The 14553-nt window shown below is 40.9% G+C and overlaps 2 protein-coding genes across 2 annotated transcripts; one reads left to right on the forward strand and one right to left on the reverse strand.

The window, feature by feature from the left end:
• The first annotated feature begins 7403 nt into the window (after positions 1-7403).
• On the forward strand, positions 7404-10275 carry LOC116202903. The gene is made up of 6 exons (XM_031534540.1): positions 7404-7993; positions 8254-8525; positions 8733-8891; positions 9007-9285; positions 9417-9764; positions 9916-10275. Exons 1-6 carry the CDS (start codon positions 7804-7806, stop codon positions 10078-10080), a joined length of 1413 nt encoding a protein of 470 aa, XP_031390400.1. The 5' UTR covers positions 7404-7803; the 3' UTR covers positions 10081-10275.
• Positions 10276-11032: 757 nt separating this feature from the next.
• On the reverse strand, positions 11033-14045 carry LOC116202905 (soluble inorganic pyrophosphatase 6, chloroplastic). The gene is made up of 6 exons (XM_031534542.1): positions 13677-14045; positions 13035-13195; positions 12526-12626; positions 12163-12344; positions 11582-11680; positions 11033-11473 (listed from the first exon to the last, which is right to left on the reverse strand). The coding sequence occupies exons 1-6, from the start codon at positions 13917-13919 to the stop codon at positions 11381-11383; spliced, it is 879 nt and encodes a 292-aa protein (XP_031390402.1). The 5' UTR covers positions 13920-14045; the 3' UTR covers positions 11033-11380.
• Between the last annotated feature and the right edge of the window lie 508 nt (positions 14046-14553).

Here is a 14553-nt window from a genome sequence, read left to right on the forward strand (position 1 = left end):
CACTAAGTTGTGTGAATGAACTTTATAAAAATAAAACTTGTGTCAATACACTGAGACCGCTCCATCCTCTTATGTGCTGAAAACAACAAAAAATAAAAAGTGGGAAGACTGCCATTCCCCTAGGTAGGGATCTAGCTTCATAAGGTGGAGATCAATGTTAGGTTCGACGTTAATTTGGAATTGCCAAGGTATGATAGATAGGTGAAATTGATATATGACCTTTCGGAGGTCCATCATGTTACGTTTGGCCAATTGCGGTGGCCAGGAGGACTTGGTGGGCCGGTGAGCTCGATGCCCGGACAGCAAACAAGGCAGCATTTCTCGTTAAATTTTGTAGTTTCAACTTTTAAATGAACTTTGGAAGTTCAGGGAGCGGCAGTTTAAAGTTGCCAAACTTTGGAGGGGTATTTTTCAAAGTTTAATTCAAAGTTCGACGGCAACATAAAAAATAAATAAATTAAATAACACGAAAGAAACATGACAAAATATCTGTAAGAAAGGTCGCAGATGAAAAACCCCACAACCCCAGATAAGAACCACATCATTTCCTCGCTTAAGTTGTGGGACAAGGCAGGAGTTTTGAAGTATGGACGACAAAGCATTATATGCTGGTCAACCGACAAAACCAATCTGATCCTTCATCTTTCAAAGAATGAAACTCGAAGCCACCAGCTCGGAATGGATAGAACTAGATTAAATAATGCAGTGCAGAAATATCCCAGAAGAAGCAAATCGTGCGGATAATATCGGAGCTTCCCCTTCTTTGTGTCCTGCTTGATCGGGGTGAATGGCTCATGAGTGGCGACCTCCATCTTTGCACTCGACTCCTTTGGTATTTCAACTACAAAGTTGAAAACACCATCGCCCAAATGCAATGGTATGTAATGCCAAGGAGATACCTGCCCAAATCAGCTTGTAAAAGTTTTTCCACATGTTGACAGTATAAAAAATTTTCATTTATTTGGGCCGCGGGGCCTCAGGAATGAAGTCTTGGAGAGGAGGCATGAGGTGGCGGCGGCCGGATTCACCCTCGCGGTGGCCATTGAAGCCGGAGCCTAAGGAGGAGGGTGGCGAAGCGGAGGGAGAGGAAGAAAGCACTTTTGAGTGAAGAACCCCAGAAAGGGACGATAGGGCCTCTCTAATCTAGTCTAGTCAGGGAGGAGATCAGTCCGGTGAGAAGAAGGACATTGTGGAAGAGGAAACAGGGAAGACGATCGGGACCAAGAGAATCTCGGTCTTTTACAGCGGTAAACAAGGAAACGCCCACACGATGGAGTGGGCCATGCACGAATATCACCTAAATGCAGATGCTGCAGACAACACCATCACCGACCCGGTAAAGAGTTCTTCCCTCTCTACTTTTGGTTACTTCTCCTTCTGTATCTTGATCTTGTTGCTTCTTTCACGAAGATGGCTATCGCACTTCGTCACGTAAAAAAGAAGGCCCTAAACAAGAAGGGTAACTTGAAGAAGCAGCAAAGCAAGAAGGGCAACTCAAAGAAGCAACAGAGCAAGAAGGACAACTCAAAGAAGCAGCAGAGCAAGAAGGCTGGTTCTCCTTCCTATGAGGCCGATTCAATCAGACATGGGATTGAAACCCGGGAACAAATTTTCAGGTGATAAATGACTTTGAATCGGCATCTCAACAAGGTTTAATATTTACCCATCCGAAAATTGTATGCAATAATCCTTCTTGCTTCAGGAATTCTCACTGCTTGTGGAGGAAGAAAACATCCCAGCTCAGCCAGAGAAGGGCTCTCCAAGTGTCGGTGTATATTCTCCCAAGCAATTCCCGATGGCAGAGCGATCGGCTATTGTTAACCATGGTTTTTTTTTTTTTGATAAATGGTAGAAACTTTCATTAATCAAAAGGAATTACATCAACAAACCATTTAACCAGTACATCATCAACAACATCAAAAAACTCCCAGTCTACATCTCAAAAGAAAATTGATTAACTATTAGCACTTTCAAGAGAGTAAAAGATGTGATGGACTATGACAGAATTAACAATTTGGTGAGAGAATCGGGGGAGCACATATAACTTTGCTTTTACATCTGCAAAGATCTTTCGAACCATAGCCACTGTAGATGAGGCTTGTCCTTGATAGATTCTAGCGTTCCTCTCTCGCCATATGCTGTAAATGCAGTGTGTCCAAAGTAACTTTAGGCAAATCACATCAAGTTTCTTGCCTCGAAGAGAGGATATCCAACGAAATTCCGTATTCCAGCATACTTGTGTTCGGTGTAAGCCGATTCGAGCCAACAAACTCCTCCAAATTCCTTGGGTGACTGGACAATCAAAAAAGAGGTGGTCGCGAGTCTCCCACTGCATATGACAGAAGTCACATTCAGTTGCTTGAAGCTGAGTCCCCCATTTGAAAATACGATCCTTCGTCGCTAATCTGTTATGTATACAGAGCCAACTAATAAAAGAAGAACGAGGAAGGTGCCCATCAAACCAAATGGCATTGCTCCATTCAATTCTTGGACTGCTGGGCCTTAAACACTTCCAGGCATTAGCAAGAGAATATTGCCCCGATTTGTGAAGAGACCATAAAACTCTATCCTGGTTGGAAGGTTCGAGATTAGCGGCCATGTCTCGGATCAAAGAGGCTTGTGGGTCAGAGCTCCTAGGCCAGTGCCAATGGCCTTCCGTTAGAACAGCGCTAACATTTACATGCTCACTAAGAGAAGGAAAGCATTGAAGTCCTCTGCAGCAGAATTTGATCAAAGGACCGACTGGGAGCCAAGTATCATGCCAAAATGAGACTGTTGTGCCAGAGCCAACTTCACAACTAACATAAGGAAACATCAGAGGTCTAAGTTGCATTAGTTTCCTCCAATTCCATGAGCAATCTCCAGGTATACGTAAAGACCAAAGACTTCGGCCTTTTGTTAAGTGTTTCTTGGCCCACGCGACCCAAAGGGACCCTGAACTCACTAGGAGAGACCATAAGTTTTTCAGCATACACACCTTGTTCCACAAACTTAAATCTTTGATGCCGAGGCCTCCCTCAGCTTTGGAAAGACAAACGGTCTCCCAACTGATTTTGCCCCCACCTGTGTGTTGTTCAAGACCTTTCCAGAGGAAGGATCGACATTTCTGATGCACTAGCTTTACAACTTGTTTCGGAAGAATGAAGTGGGAGCACCAGTAACTGGCCATACTAAAGAGGACAGAGTTGATCAATTGCAATCTACCTGCATAAGACAGGTGCTTCACAGACCAACTCTTGATTCTTTTCACAATTCTCTCAGTTAGGGCTTCACAATTCCTTGAAGAAAGTTTCCCAGATATAAGGGGAAGACCTAAATAACGCACAGGGAGTACACCTCTTTTAAAACCAGACCAAGTCATCAGATCAATCACAGATTCTCCAGAGATGCCTCCCGTAAATATTTCAGACTTTTCAGGGTTCAACTTCAAGCCAGACCAATGATAAAATGTGTTCAACAGATCAAGAATGGCAGCGATGGACGTCTTAGAACCATTTGTGAATAGCAGCAAATCATCCGCAAAGCATAGATGGGTTAATTGAAGTGATTTACATCTAGGATGATAGCCAACTTTACCTTCAGCTGCAGCCGAATCCATAAGCTGTGAAAATACCTCCATGGCAATGACGAAAAGAAATGGGGATAGTGGGTCACCCTGTCTAACTCCTCGCTGGCCTGGGAAGTATCCTGCTAAGGATCCGTTAATAACCACAGAAAAATAAGGCGAGGTGATGCAGCCTTTAATCCACCAGAGAAAAATGGGAGGAAATCCCATGGCTTCCAAACTGTTGAGAATGAAATCCCAACTTAAAGAGTCAAAGCCTTCATAAGATCTATCTTTATAGCACATCGAGGGAATACTCCTTGCCTGTGGTAGTTTCTCACAAACTCATGAGCAAGTAAAACATTATCTGAAATTCTCCTTCCTTGCACAAAAGCTGTTTGATTTAAGCTGATAATATCAGGGAGAACTTCTTTCAATCTATTGGCAAGCACCTTAGTTTTAACTACGAACATGGATACACTCGTAACATGGCTTGCGAGCAAAGTAACTCCAATATGCAAAGCGGATTGGAAAACCTTGGAAGCAATGAAACAAGCCAGAACTCAACTTTCATTGGACAACCTTCTGTGGAATCGTCGGTCTTTGGACGGCCGGATTATACAGCGGGAGAAACATGCCATAATGAAGACATCACTTTACATAACGATGACTGTGAAGATGGTATCTGTCTGTGGGAGTTGGATTTCTGGAGAGATGAGCAGCTGATGCAAGAACTGATTCATGAGGCGCTTTTCTAATGGTAGCCCAAGGATGATGATGGCATAAGAAGACAGAGGGATCAGAATTAATTATGTGATTTGGATATCCATTTGTGCTATTCCATTCTCATCAGTTGTCTTGCCTCGTTTTAGCGCGACAATGTATTATGATGTATTGAACTTCTTTTTCCAGTTAAGGTGACAATGTGTGATGTTTGTGCTATTTCATTATCATCAGTTGCCTCTTTTGCGCATTTGTGATGGTTTGGTGAATGACTGAATGGTTTATTGCTAACTAAAAATTTCATATAGAACTATTGTAAAATATTTTAAAATTAAATTTGTTGCTATTATTAATAGAAAATCTATATTATATATATAAAGTTGTAACGTTTCAATAAATAGGGATGGAATGGTAAAATCAGACCATTTAAAGTTTTAATTTAACTCTTGAAATAATTTTAACTAAATCTGTCTATATATATATATATATATAAAGTTGTACCCCACCATATTAATATGTAATAAATGTCTATATTTAATAGGGATAGAATAGTCGATGTATTAATAAATTAATATGATATATAAATTAAATTATTGTAATTATAGAAAATATATCTTAAAGAAAAGAAGAATTCTAATCACTTATTATTATTTTATTTTATAAGCAATTTAAAAAATTATTAAATAAATATACATAATTTTAAAAGAAATTAAAAATTATTAAACATTACTTAATTAGTTTTAATAATTATTATTAGCCTTATAAAGTTAAATTAAACAAATCTCTCATCGAAGTGATTAATCATTTTATCTAAAATTATTCAAATTGATAAAACTCCATATATGAAATATGAATAACAAAAAGATAATTGCGAATACATAATGTTAACATTTTATAGACTCTATGATTATTAATCTTGCTTTCATTAGCTAAACTAGGAATTTGTATTTTATGAATTTTATAATTGTTTTCTTATAAATTAGATTGATAATTGAGATAATGTCTATAAATTATTTCACATAAATTATTTGCTTATGAGCTCTAAAATTTATATCATCTAATGTGGGTATGAAATTTATTAGATTAAAGTTTACAAAGTATAAAAAACATATAAATCAATATTAATAATTGTTTTAATATCTAACATTTCATAATAAATTTTTTTTACAATGTCCGTGCAACGCAGGGGTTCAATAGCCTAGTATTGACATAATTGAGATTGGTCATAGGGACAATTGCAATTGTCTTCATTAATATTTCACAAATTAATTGTTCTTTAAATTCTAAAATAAGAGGCTCAATGATGTGCCTCTAAATATACATTATAGAGACCAATGCATCTGCTTCTTAAACATTGAGGCAATTAAATTTGTTTAAAAATGGTAACATATGACTTGTATCCATTGCCCACATCTAAGAATGATACCAAATCAATAACATGCCAAAAAGTTGTTTCTATTAACTTTTGGCTACAATGACAGCAAAGAAGTAAAGCTTGTAACTTCTCTAAAGACCCTGCATTAAATTGTGAGAATAAACTTTATAAAAATAAAACTTGTGTCGATAAACTGAGACCACTCCATCCTCTTATGTGTTGAAAACAACAAAAAATAAAAAGTAGGAAGGCAGCCATTCCCCTAGGTAGGGATCTGACTTCGTAAGGCAAAGATCAATATTAGGTTCGACGTTAATTTGGAATTGCAATGGTATGATAGAGAGGTGAAATTGATCTCTGGCCTTTCGAAGGTCAATCATGTTACGTTTGGCCAACTGCGATGGCCAGGAGTACTTGGTGGGTGGGTGAGCTCGGTGTCCGGACAGCAAACAATGCAGCATTTCTCGTTAAATTTTGTAGTTTCAACTTTTAAATAAACTTTGGAACTTCGGGGAGTGGCAGTTTAAAGTTGCCAAACTTTGGAGGGGAACCTTTTTTTAATTCAAAGTTTGGGGGTGACAGTTTAATGACAAAAAAATAGGAGGAACTGACTGGGATATTTTCCCAAACGCTTTAACTTCTCGTGGAGGATATGCCATGTACCTTCTCACAACATATAACTTGTCAAGCAAGGCGAAGTTAAAGCAAACAGAGTGGCCACCATTCACTGACTTGTCCAATATATATCTCAGAAACTCCAGCAATTGTTTTCTGCACCGCCAAAATCAAACTCTAGCCATCTCTTAATTTAGTGCTGAAAGAATATGATATTGAAGCCGTGATGATGCTGATACCGATTTATCCACTTGCTCGGGCTTCTGAACCCCACGAGAGAGACAAAGAGCTCATCAATCATCACTTGAATATGATTGCAGGTTACATCATAGATACGCTTGGCACTTATCGGTTCGTTAGTTCATCCGAACCGATAGATGATGCACGAATATCACCTAAATGCCTGCTATGAGGAGGATGATATTGACGTATCGGACAAGGTATTAACATACTTTGCTTTCGAAAACCATTTCTATTTTTTTCATTCCAGGACTTTATTTTTGGGCTCTGTTCTTGCTTTTGCTTTTGTTGGAAAAAGAAAAAAAGAATTTTGCAACCGTACAGTCATACCATTCTTTCGCTATTAACTCATTTCCATACAAATAACTGTAGTGCAGAGGGACTGTGCCTTCCTAAGGAAAACTCCAGCTGATAGGTCAATCTCTCGTGGAGGTGGTGATGCCCGCTTTGAATCCCCTATAGTGCCAATTGAAACAATTTGGATATGCTTTTCGTAAACCATCTTGAAATCATGATGTAAAGATCATAATTAAGTAATTCAAGTAGCTCTAGTGTGCTCGTGATAGTTGAATGTTGTACACATGAGAGAATTGAATTCTCGAGTAAATGATGTGATCAGCTCTGATCATGAGAAGCAGATGGAAGATTTGTGTGATACACTACGTGTATGCAGATGTTGGTAATGAATTTGGCTCATTCAATTCAATCGAGTAGCATTCTCCAAAATCTTTACGATAGAAACTCACCAGAAGGACGTCCCCAATAATTTCCGAGAAAGGAGTTTGGACCATATGAGTAATTCCAGGTACTTTCCCTTGGAGACAACTGCCGTGTTTCCATTGGAAGGCAGGACTGTCCTCGTTTCATATAGATGGGATCCACCTCCCCGATTAGATAAATTAAAAGGTATGAGAGGACAAAAAGATCAATAGTGCACTCGTTTCCTCTCCACCATGGAAGGCTGCTAACTTCTCTAGGAAGGGGTAGCCTCGAGCAAAGACCAAGGATTGATTGACCATATAGCCCACATATTTACATGTTATTTGCAGTGTGGGGAAGTGCACAAATAATTATGTCGAAACCGGTTTGGTACGCCACTCATGTACGAGTAGACCGGACGACGTATGCTCGGCGAGTGAGTAAGCAACGTTTAGCTTAAGAATTACGATAATATAAAAGCTCCTTATTGCGTACATGTGAGGACAGTTTAAGGGAGCTGCACTCTGCTTTCTGGAACTGTGTCTCTGCTCTTACTGAGTGTTACTGAGATAAGGAACAATAGAGGTTTTGAGAGAGGAAGGCAAAGATGATGGCCGGTGAGATGCGAGCAGCCATACAGAAGGTGCCAATGGGGTACCGTTTCCACCCGACAGATGACGAGGCGCTCAGCTACTACTTGAGGAGAAAGAACCTGGGGCTCCAAGAAGCCGAATGCGTCGTTCCCGAGGTTGATATTTGCAGGTGGGAGCCTCAGGAATTGCCAGGAAAGTTTAGGGGTAAGTTAATCATCAACTAGCAGTTTGATAGAATTCCTCGATCAGCCTCAAACTAGCCGATTCTCAAAATACAGCTAATCCGCGTCCTCTGCCAATTGCTTTCCAAGTCCCTTGCTCAAATATCGTAGGCTAATCCTACCTTAAGCTGGTTATTGATTGTTGCTTAATATGATTCCAAGCGACGGTATCTGCTTCTTAATTTTAATTGATCATATGCTTATGTTGCCTGAACAAGAGTTGTTTCTCTTGGGTTGCTGCAGAATCATCAATCGTTGAGCCGAAAGACCCCGAGTGGTGGTTCTTCTGTGAGCAGGAGCCCGGTCGAGCTCCTCGGAGGTCTACCAGTGGAGGGTTCTGGAAGAAAACTGGTGATACCAAGAATCTCAAGAGTCGGAATACCAAACAGGTGATTGGGTCTAAGAAGATTCTAACGTTCTTCCAAGGAAATAGTTCAAACAGCACCAAGACTGACTGGGTCATGCACGAATATCACCTGCTGAGCAATGCTCTCGATGGCTTCCTCCTGGGCAATGTACTTATCCTTCCTCCCTGCTCCCATTATTTTGACTGAGAATATCCCGGCATGTATATGATATCGCACATTTGCCTACAGTTCCAAAATTGTCAATAAATTGGTCTCTCAAACTCCATCCATCAGGCCTATCGCTGAACTTTGGTGATCTGAGCTTGCGATGATCCGACTATTTCATCATACGTGGTCGCTTAATTGACTTTGCAGAGGAAGAACTATGTTTTGTGTATGATAAAGCGCAAGTCAGACGAGAAGGCCAATTCAACTCCATCCGTCCATCAATATGAATATGAACGACATGAGCCTATGACTATCAACCGAGATGAGTTCCTTGAGCTGGAACCTGACGATGGTTTTATACCAGAGGTGAGGACGAGCATATTTCCAAGATGAGCAAACAGACATAAGTTTTCCTATTCCTTTCGTATTGTATATAGTTGGTACTATTTGCAATTGCTGATATGTGCCGAGGAAATTGCAGGATTTGATTCTAGCGAGAATGCAATCGCTAGAACCCCTGTGCAGGACTCCGACAAAATTGCCGCCTATGATGGCAGAGTTCCAACAGCATTTCTCCAGTTCGGCCGATTCCACTTCCACGCAGTTCTCGCTTGAAAGGGACTCTATTGAGTTGGATTTACCACTTTCTGCCAGTGAAGATGGCGATGTCACGGATTTATGGAATGAGGTTCTCATAGACCAGGATGACCAATTTGGTGAATTTGAAATGCAAACTGGTGTTTTCCAACCAGGAGTTATGGTACAAATGCTCAGCCTCTATCATTGTGATTAGTATTGAGGATCTTGGGATGGATTTCTAAATGTAGATAGAGTGCATCGAAGTTTAGGACATATTACAAATGCCTTTGCATCTCTTTTTTGCCTTTGCAGGACGACACTATGTTTGAAACATCGATGCCTCATGAACAGCATGCATCGATGCCTCATGAACAGCAAGCGGTTATTATGGAGAATAAACAAACACAAAAGGTGGAGTCAATCCATGGTTATGTTCCTATAGACGAGAAGAAAGGCATTGTTGAAGACGATTTCCCCAAACCAACTGCTGCTTCTCTTCGACTAAAGAGTCCTGAAGTGAAGAGCAAGAAAGAAACTCTGAAGATTACTCCATATAAGCCGGCAGAGGCTAAAGCACAGCAGCACGCTCCTACTAAGATCAAAGGGGAAATATTATCTGCCTGCTCGTCCTCGACTTCCATCCACAAACCAAGAGAAGCGGTAAGCATCATGAAAATCATTAACACAAAGCATATTGATATGTTCATATTTTTGCACGTGAAAAGTTTGGCATTACAATTACAATCTACATGGACGTGTTTCTCAGTAGTATCTTCTTCAAGTTAACAAATGTGCCAACGTATATCTGCAGGCGATACGAGTGGAAGGCCAATGTCGTCTGCAGGAGATCAACTCCACTGTAGCTCTCAACGAACGCGAGAATGCTGCTCGAGAACTGAAACCGGTGTATATTGGGAATCTGCTTGTAGGCATTATTTTGTTCATGGCCATGTTGTATGAAATCTTCAACCTTTGAGACATTAATGCTCTATATGCGGGAGTATTATCCTCCGACGCCAAAGATGTCAGTGGGGGTCCTACGTTCTGTTAGGTTGTCTACTATTTTGCCCGGGCAAGATTTGTAAGCATTCCTCCCGCATGTAATTGTTGTCTGCTGCCATCCGAGGGACTTCATATGCTGGAAAGTAAAGCATCTTACGTTATTACTCCATTCCATTCCCTCGTTATTCCATCATACCAAGAGGACCACATGAGTTCCAGGATTTTGCTAACAGGTTATTGTTAGGCCCGTACAGAAACTCCTGCGAGCATAAAGATCAATTGATGCATAGTAATAGGGCAAGCTTCAAGGAAAGGAAAGGCATCATCGGAATATGATCAATTACCAGACCAACAGCTGGCTGCTGCTGCTCTCATGTCATTCAGATCCCGGGAGGAATTACATGTTTCAAGAAGTTTTAGGGACTGAGTTGTAACAAATAGTCTATGACACCATAGGGACCTCTTCGCAATTAAAACCCGGAATGTCAAATAGCAAGACTGGTCAACGGTCAACAGTTTCCACAAACTTCACGTACTCCCAACCTCACCCAATCATTACTTCCAACCTCCAAACGGAATAAACGCCCACAGACATCTATCTCTGTGCACAAATACATACAGCTTCTCTAGCTTAGAGTTCAACCTTCAGAGACCTACACCAATGGCTCCAAGTGCAGCAATGTTGATTCTTCACTTCCAACCAAGAGCCGCATCCTCCCAACAAAGCATATATCCTCAGAAAGAATCAACACAAATCAAAGTTTAAGACTTAGCACAGCCATTTAGGAGAGAAAAACTGGGGTCGAGCAAGATCAAGAAGCGGCAGGGCCTCGCATCTGACCCTTCCATCCCATCTTCGACTACCCAACCCGACAGAAGGTTTGAAGATGCTCTACAACTCGGCTGCTGCGAGGAGATATATAATATACATCTTCAATTTGTGTCTGTATTTGTATCAGCAATGAATCACAAGATGCCAACGGCTGTACTGTATGAGAATGCAAATAGTAGAATGCAATCGCTTTTGTTTCTCACTTCAATCCCAGAATAGTACTTCAATGACTCACCGGAATGATAAATAAGACCAACGGGTGTCCATCCTTAACATAGACAAGCTACATCGGAGTGTCATGTAGCTCAATAATGAGAAGAAAAAGTAAATAAATATAGCTCTGTGCCCCCCCACTAATTGATGTGCCATCGATATGAGCTCACCAGGAGAGGAATAGCCTATGTTTCCCTTGAAGAGATGGGTGCTCTTAACAGTCTCAAGTTTACACAAGAGATAACTCTCCAGGAGGTATGGATCTCTTGACGAGCTTAGCCCACGACTCGTTCGTCTCTGTTATTACCTTCAAAGCATAATCCTGCAAAAGACAGCAATTTTATACCAGTAAGGGAATGTTTTTACATTATGACTTATCTATTATTGAGCACCATGTAGATTGGCATTACCCTTGCAAGGATAAATTTACCTTGTTTGCTGGCTTGTTGCCAAGACCAAACTTGTTAGCGGGCTTGCCATCAGGAATCTTATAGTCACGGAACCAGTCCCTGATTGCTGTTAGGGTACCCTGAAGATGGAATAAATACAGATCAGACGTTGCAATAAGATGCTCCCCAGTACTTCAGATAATATTCAATATTCATATGTAAACAGCAATAGCAACTATTTCTACTGGTACAAGTAGCAAATACTGATCAGTCTTCCTTTTCCACCCAATAATAAGTTGCAGACATGACCGAAAAGTAAAGACAAGCCTTGCTGTTTTTCTTATACAAAATCACCGTAACTGATGGATGATTTCACTGTTGCCCACTAGTTCCAGTTTATCTCATAGTCCACAGGATCAAGTACCTAAACTTAGATTTACAAAGCAATCTTCAATCCAAGCCATCATATAAAATAGTCCATATGAAGAGAGACTGATCAGACAGATAAATAAGGATATTGATGATGAGACCATTTAAAAAAATGTGCCCTGCAGTGAACTATTGGAGGAGAGGAAAAACATGAAAGAGATTCCGAGGGTATTGATTTTTTGTAGGTACGTACTGGGAAATGCTTCTCGACATCATCAACATCGTTCACTAAGGAAGCCTTCGGATCGTCCAACGAAATTGCTACTATTTTCCAGTCAAGTTCACCCTCATCAATCATTGCTAGGGCAGCCAAGGGCTTGACCCTGAGAATCTGCCCAATGTCTCTTCGTGTTTCACCAATCTCCACAACATCAACTAAGCAAGAAAAGACCATTAGGTAAATTAAACCACCAAAAACATATATATAAATATATTTAAATTTTCATTTTCTTATTCGGCTTTTTGCTGTACGTATCTGATCAGAGGAGTCAATGAGTTGCTGGAATACTTAGATTTGCAGTTTCAAGAAGGGTGGCAGTAACATAATAGCAAATACCTGGATCATTATCCCCAAATGCCCCTTCAACTTCAGAATTAGCAAATGATGGGTCTTCCCAGGTTTGTGGGAGCAACCCATAGTTCCAGTTGATATTGTACCTGTGGAGAAAAAAAAGAAGTTAGATATACATATATATATATATATATATAAATTGACAGTAATCTATATAATGAACACAGGGCATTGAATTAAAATAACATGGTGGCAACATAAAAATAAATAAATTAAAATAACACTAAAGAAACATGACAAAATATCCGTAAGAAAGGTCGCAGATGAAAAACCCCACCACCCCAGAAAAGAACCACATCATTTCCTCGCTTAAGTTGTGGGATAAGGCAGGAGTTTTGAAGTATGGATGGCAAGCATTATATACTGGTCATTCGACAAAACCAATCTGATCCTTCATCTTTCTAAGAACTGAAACTCGAAGCCACCAGCTCGGAAGGGATAGAACTCGATTAAATAATGCAGTGCAGAAATATCCTGGAAGAAGCAAATCTTACGGATAATATCGGAGCTTCCCCTTCTTTATGTCCTGCTTGATCGGGGTGAATGGCTCATCAGTGGCGACCTCCATCTTTGCACTCGACTCCTTTGGTATTTCAACTACAAAGTTGAAAACACCATCGCCCAAATGCAATGGTACGTCATGCCAAGGAGATACCTGCACAAATCAGCTTGTAAAAGTTTTTCCACATGTTGACAGTATCAAAAATTTTCATTTATAGACATTTTGATTTATAACTAATAAAATTACACCGACCAAGATATTCAAAAGATGCTCATTCGGGGGATCATTCATCTCCCCGTTATTTTGCATTTTCTACTTTTTTATGACTGAGACAGGGAAATGAAATGGGGAAACAGAAGAAGGAGAAACCCACTCAGCACATCTCAATGAACTGCCAATTGGCGAGGGACTGCCATACAAAGTTCCACGATAGACGAATGACAAAGAAAACAGCTTTTAACACAAAATCTAATCATCTGCTTCAGAGCTGTGTCTGTCAGAACACAGACTCTCCAATTTCTCCTCTTCCCAAACCTCATCAGTGTAAATCCCAAAAAAAGTCGCATCCTTCCCCCCAGCATTATTAATACCATCCAGCAAAACCAGTGGGAAGCGAAAAGGAGAAATCGCTCACCCTTCTGCCAGAATTATCGACGAGGAAGACGCGGTAATCGAGGGTCTCGGGCTTGCCCTCCTCCTTGATCTGGACCTGAGGGTTGTAGATAGCGCTGCAGGTGAACAGCCTCCGGGAAGTGGACGAGCTGAGCTGCTTCCGGTTGAAGCAGAGGGTATTCGGGCCGAGGGGCCTGAGGAATGGAGTCTTGGAGAAGAGGCATGAGGCGGCGGCGGCGGCCGGAATCACCCTCGCGGTGGCCATTGAAGCTGGAGACTGAGGAGGTGGGTGGAGAAGCGGAGGGAGAGGAAGGAAGCGTTTGATTTGAGTGAAGAACCACAGAAAGGGATGGGAGGGCGTTTCTAGTCTAGTTTAGGAAGTGAAGTGGGGGAGGAACTCAGCCTCAGGGAGGCGATCAGTCACGTGGGGTGGTGCGTGGGCCCCGCCGCGCATCAGCAGCCCGTGTCCCGTCGGAGGAGGCGGACAGGCTATTCTTTTTCTTCTTTATTTCTTTTTTTTTAACCTCAAAAAAGAAAAAACTTATTTTTGTGAAGGGCGGGAGTTTAGTTTTTTTTTTATTTAATTTTTTTAGCCAGCGAGATTTTTGTTTTTGTCTAGTCCGTGCGTTTATGAACAACGTCGACAATCCTGGCCCGGTACACTTGCCGATTTAAATGGGATAATTTATAATTAATGCAAAGGGATAATTACCCCTTTTTACCTTCACAGTCTGGAATGGAATCTGTCAAGTACTTGTAGGCATGTTTGATAGGTCGGAATTGGAATCCCGTATCAGAACGATACTCCAATCGTTTGGTTGGTTGGTCGGAGTCGGAGTTCGAATACCGTTTGATTGGTTGGTTGGAACTGATGTACTGTTCTAGAATGATACCTCGGT

Source organism: Punica granatum, chromosome 4 (assembly GCF_007655135.1).
Source record: "Punica granatum isolate Tunisia-2019 chromosome 4, ASM765513v2, whole genome shotgun sequence".
Taxonomy (NCBI): domain Eukaryota; kingdom Viridiplantae; phylum Streptophyta; class Magnoliopsida; order Myrtales; family Lythraceae; genus Punica; species Punica granatum.